General features: G+C 34.0%; 1 protein-coding gene across 1 annotated transcript; it reads left to right on the top strand.

Annotated features, from left to right (window-relative positions):
- The first annotated feature begins 1,425 nt into the window (after positions 1-1,425).
- On the top strand, positions 1,426-4,603 carry LOC113714466 (uncharacterized). Its single transcript, XM_027238312.2, has 4 exons — positions 1,426-1,613; positions 3,890-3,993; positions 4,071-4,218; positions 4,322-4,603. The coding sequence occupies exons 1-4, from the start codon at positions 1,595-1,597 to the stop codon at positions 4,354-4,356; spliced, it is 306 nt and encodes a 101-aa protein (XP_027094113.1). The 5' UTR covers positions 1,426-1,594; the 3' UTR covers positions 4,357-4,603.
- The last annotated feature ends 1,279 nt before the right edge of the window (positions 4,604-5,882 follow it).

Below are 5,882 nucleotides of genomic sequence, written 5' to 3'. Positions count from 1 at the left end.
TTTGGTAATCAAAAGTCGACGCGAGTAATAGTTTAATATCCGTTGAAATTTTTGCCCAACTATATATGTCACATGTAATAAGGTCCACGAATCACTGCAAAAATGTGATCCTGAAGAATAAACTTGTCTTAAATATGTTTCTGTCCTAGTCACATCCAATAAAGTCTATAACAAAGTGTAAACAAAAGAAACAGGAAAGGAAGGAAAAAGAGAAAATGCCCCTTCACCTTTGAAAATCTGTACCTTTTCTTGCATCTGTTGAATTATGAGGTACAACCCAGATTGTGCCATTCTTCGCTTGATGATCACTTCTTTCTGTCTGTTTTTTTGGGTTTACGGTGCAGCTTCCTAGCTTTCAAGTCTGTTTTGAGAAGATTAAACAACTTTCAAGAATTTCGTCAGGGCTCCAAGAACATGAGTTGGCTTTTGGATAGCTGCTTTCATCTTTGAACTTTAAATCAAAAGGAGCCTTTTTGTTAATAGCAATTGGTGTTTTAATGGCTAAAATGTGTATTTATTTTGCTTGTTGGCTAACATTTTTCATGTTGGGTAATAATTTTAGAAAAGTATTAAACTAGCTAATAACTTTTGAGAAATTATTATCCTGAAAATTAACTCAAAGATTACATATCATAGTGGGACTAGAGTAGTGAGAAGAAGAAATCTAAACATACGTAAAAGAAGTAATTAGAACTAGTATTCTTTGAGTTTAATTTCACTTTACAACTTTCAATTATATTCAATTTTTTTAATCCTTAAACTTTAAAATAAAACACTATGTCTCTAAAAAAATAGAATCTCTCCAACTTTAATCTCTGAAAGTTTAAAATTGTTCCACTCAAGTATAAAATCTATCCCACGTCTATCAACGAGTTTACTTAAGTGTGACAAAATTTATTTTAAAAAATAAAATATCTGATTTTAAAGTTTAAAAAATAAAGGCTCTGCTTGGATTCAAGAGTTTTTCAAAAATTAGTTTTTTAAATATTATTAAAATTTTAAAAAATACTCTAAAAGATACTCTAAAAAATAATTTAATTTTTTTTAATGTTTAAAACATATCCCAAAATATATTTTAAAAACTCTTATACTCTTAAATATCCTAAAATGTTTTCTAAAAATATCTCGAAACATACTATAAAAACCCTGCTACAATAAATTTTTTTTAAAAACACCGTAAAAAATAGCTAATCTAAACAGAGTCAAAGTAAAAAAATGGAGTCAAGTAAGTTGAAGGATGTAAAATGAAATTAACAGGTATTCTTCCAACCAAAATGTCATCGGACTAGAACTCTTTCATTGACGTGGCATCTTACCACTGGTTTAGGGTCTCTAGACCACATAACAAAAACGAGCGTTTACTTTTAGTCAACGGTCCCCACGTCGGTAGAGTGTAGACTAATCCAGACGACTATTAAATCACGATGATGAATTCGACGGTTCTCCAGAATCGGCGTATGATGAACTTTAGCACACATGATTTTATTATACAATACTATATATTTTAATTTAGGCTCCTTTGGCGATTTAAGCCACGAAAGCATAGGAAGAACCCGGAAAAGAGAAAAAGGAAAAACAGGAAATTCTCTCTGCGATGGCTTACGTCGAAAGAGGTACTTTCTGTCTAAATTTGGGGTTTATCTAATGCAACGATTTTGAGAAATCTTCTTGATTTTGATCACGGTTTTGAGTTGATTCTAATAGTTTATTGTGTAAATTTCGTGTGAATTGCAGATTTGATGTTTTTTTTTTTTTTTTTGTTTTAAGGTTTTCTTCTGTTTGGATTGGTAGTCAATTAGTTTTGTTTTGAGGTTTTTTTTTTTTTTTTTTGAGTCATTTTAGTTTGCTATATTTAATGGTTTGCTAGAACATATTTTTATCTGCAGCAGTGGAATGACAATTTGATTATGGAGTACAGATTAGGGCATATATTGATTGAAATAACTTAGGGTTTTTGAGTTAAAATTTATAGACGAAGAATGATTGTTCAATGATCACACATGAAGAAGCTGAAAAAAGGGAAAAAAAAAGAGAAGAATGAACAGGATTAAGATTGGAAACTTTAGTGGAAAGGGCTCGCCAATGGAAGTTGAGGGTTCAGTTTTTGACCATCAAGCAGCAACTTGACATTTGATTAGTGCGGCCAAAGTTGTCAGCCTCAGGCCCAGTTATTACTAGCTTAAGATGAAATTCTGTTGCATATTAAGCGTCTGTGAAGCGATTCACACCTGCTTGATAAGTTGTAAAAGGGGCCTCTTTTTTTTTTTTTTTTTTAAATCCATCTTGGTAATAATGTTTAGGACAACCTTTCTCTGGTCACATGTTCTGAAGTTTGTCATTCACAGAGTTCTCATATTGTTGAAATGATCACCAGCCCAATTTTGTTATTTTCTGTTGCATATTATTCATTTGTATCTCTATAATGTGTAAATTCTATGTCTAAATGTTGATATTGAATTATATTAGAAGATATTATCTCTATGGTATGCAATCCTTTTTATGATGAATAAATTAATTTCTTCGTCTTCTCCTTGAATAAGTGGATTTTGCCTGTGGAAGAAGGTTGTTTGGAAGCAAAAGATTGGCCAGTATATGAGGGGTAACATTTGGAAACAATCCATGCACAATTAAGGAAAATGGAAAGCAATCCCATGAATATAGTGTTTCTTTGATCACTAGTCTGCTTTTGATTCACTTCTCTATGTTCTTGTCACATTGGCATAAGGAAATGTTTGCTATCTAACAATTGGGTTCCTTCTGGGTCTTGATTTTTGGCTTGTTTCAGTTGCATTTCATTTTTCTCCCCGTTCTCTCATCTAGAGAGCTTTTTTGCAGTTCTTTTAGGTATATGTTGAGAAACGATGATTGGTGTCCCTTTGATATGCCTTTCAATATTCATGTAGACATGTTCATACAGGTGGCATGATACTACACTTATACATACCTAATAGCTATCAAGCTTATTGAACCTTAAGGAAATCAAGGTTTTGTTTCTTTCTCAAAGCCCAGATGAACTCAGATGCTCCCGCGATTGGTAAAGTTAAACCTTGGTAGTTGGCCACAAAAGATGTGGAAGGGAAAAAGAAAAACTTTTCTGCTACCCAACCTGTATATTTCTAAAGTTAAGATATGGCTTCAGTATAGACAATCTGGTTTGCATGTCTGAGGTATTGAACCCTCTGATGTTTTACATATAACACCCGCTAAAAAAAACAATGTGCTTACCATTCTTTCTTCAGTAGGCAATGTTTTCTTAAGGGATTTTTACAGCATTTGTTTGTAGGCTGGGTTTCTGCGGTATGAAAGAGTGGTAGAGGAATTACAAAGGGAAATAAAGTTCTAAGATAATGGCAACTGAAATAGGACATAAAGTTGGGTATTACAGTCCTGAAGGCTGAACAGCTTTCTGCTACCAGTCAAATTGTGGAGGCAAGTCTGTCTTGATCCCGCATTTTCCAGATTCTCTGGCATATGGAAATGTATCTTGTGGCAGTTATGGAGTACAAGTTTCAGAGTTTATATGCTACTGTGTTTCCTAATTGGGATTTCATCTTTCACTGCTAAGCTAACCTGCAAATATTGACATTGGCAATGACTATTTTGAAGAAATACTTCGATTTGCAACCATAACTGATGCTTGTTGGTTTGAAGCTGGTGGTCATGAAAGCAGTCTATATCTGTCTACTATTGCCTGCCTAATTTTCGAGAAGTCTAGGATCAGATTGGCTTCATAATCAAATAATTTATTTCAGATGTCAGTGGATGATTATGCTATTATGCAAGGAAGTTCGTTTTATTTTATTTTATTTTTGGGCTGGGAAACAAGGTGATAGAGTAATACCTAAATAGCTTGAAAACAGTGTAACTTTTTGTTACATGTATGTTTTAGGGGTTGTCAAATCCAAACGATCATTATGGAGATTGAGAACAATCACTGACTTTTTCTGGGCCATTGTTAACTTCATTGGGGTGTTCTTCACGACAATGTTCTCGGTAATTTCAGAATTTGCATGTGTTTTATTCTTGCCGTCATTGAATAGAATTCTGATCTCTCATGGTGCCTTCTATAGATGGAAAAGACAGATGCATACCGGAAGGGCTCTGGTGGAAGTAAGAAATGGGATGGGGGCGGCCCTGGAGGTCCTGGAAGTGGTCCATATGGTACAGGCCCTCGTGGGCCTCCACGTGGATTAGACAATGTCCGGGGGATCGATCACAGTAAATTCTATTCCTTTAGTAAATTGATCTTCTGAGAAGCAAAAGATAATATGTTCTTGTACTTTAAGTTGCAAGCTAATGACTTGGTTCTGGTTTAATACAGGTTCTCTTCCTGCATGTGGCTCTTGCTGCGGTTGAATAGTGCACTTGGTATCAAAGAGCATATTTTGCAAATTAAACGTATAACGTTAATGTTGTGCTTATACTTGGAATTCCTCTGGTGCGTATGAAAGTTAAAATGTACATCTGTTATCTGGAAGATTTGAGGCTTTAATGTGTAATGGAGATTTTTTTAACCTTGACATGGGCTCAAAGTCTTGTGTGTCCAAATAATGTCTCAGTTTGAGCTGTTTGTTAATGTGATCTCTTGAGCTGGTTCTATCTATGCTAGGTCTGCACATTTAATGCCTACGTATTTTATGACTCTTTTTCTGGCTACATCATCTATCTAATTGCTAGTATTCAGTCTGCTACATCATCTATCTGATTGATCTCCTGTGTGGAAATAGGTTGCAATCCTATTTATGTTCATCATCTAGGCTTTTACGTGGTTTGATCACTCCTACTTGTGTGGTAGTAGTAACGTGAGGAAAAATTATTCCCTGGGGGTATTATCAGGTTCTGCCATTGCAATTTCAGCAACATAGCAGTGTTGGGTGTACTGGAGCATCCAATGCAACAAACGATTTTGACAGACTTCTTGGGTGGCCAGGTGTCATTTCGAATAATCAATAAAGCGCACAATTAACAAGCTTAACCGAGGGCAAAAAGTATGAATAGATCTCAGAAAGTTTGCTTCGTGTATAACCGTTTATAAAGTACTATCAAGGTGGTTATCTCAATAAAGATATTTAAGTCGTATGATCTTTTGTGTGTGTGTTGTATTACGCTAAAGACAGTTAAAAAGTGTACTAGGGTGATTAAAAAAGATTAATATTTTATGCATTGACGGTATAATTTATTTACACTAGGTACTCAAAAAAATTAAATGTGATTAATGTAAATTTGTAAGGAACGTAAAATTACGTTTTTAAAAATAAAAGACAAAAAAAATCATTTTACAGAAGAATAAATTTTATATATACTGTCATGTATATTTAATGCGAAAGACGTTTTGAACCATTTTTCCTTTTAAATTTCAATTTGTAGGTGGCATGATTTGAACATACTAGCGTAAAAAAATTATATACTAACAAGGCATAAAAAATTTATCTATTAACATTAAAAAATAGGAGAAGCATTGAGGATAAAATAACAAAACTCAAATAAATATGATTTCACGAACTTTTGAAGGGACTAGAGTACTGGACTGACTGATTTAAAACGACCCGAGGACTTGATAAGAATTTATTGCAGTTGAAGGACGGTAAGGTCAAGAACCTTTATACAAGTACCTTGTGGGGACATCTGAAGAAATTTATCCTTAAGCTTCCCATTACCCAACGGCTGAGGGCTGAGGCTACCTACCCATTTAATAAATCAATAGCAAAATAAAGAAAAGAAAAGACGTAGCATTTGCCAAGTATCTCTCTTTAATTCACAAAAGGAAATCCCGAAAAAGAAAAAAAAAAAAAAAGGTCTTCCTTTCTTTGGTTGAGTTTCATGCACTTCAAAACTCCATGGCTTTAGAAGTTGGATGGCTATGCATAGTACAAGTTAAAACA

This window comes from Coffea arabica, chromosome 10c (genome assembly GCF_036785885.1).
Source record: "Coffea arabica cultivar ET-39 chromosome 10c, Coffea Arabica ET-39 HiFi, whole genome shotgun sequence".
Lineage (NCBI taxonomy): Eukaryota > Viridiplantae > Streptophyta > Magnoliopsida > Gentianales > Rubiaceae > Coffea > Coffea arabica.
The sequence above is the reverse complement of the archived record's forward strand: the minus strand, read 5'-3'. Positions and strand labels throughout refer to the sequence as shown.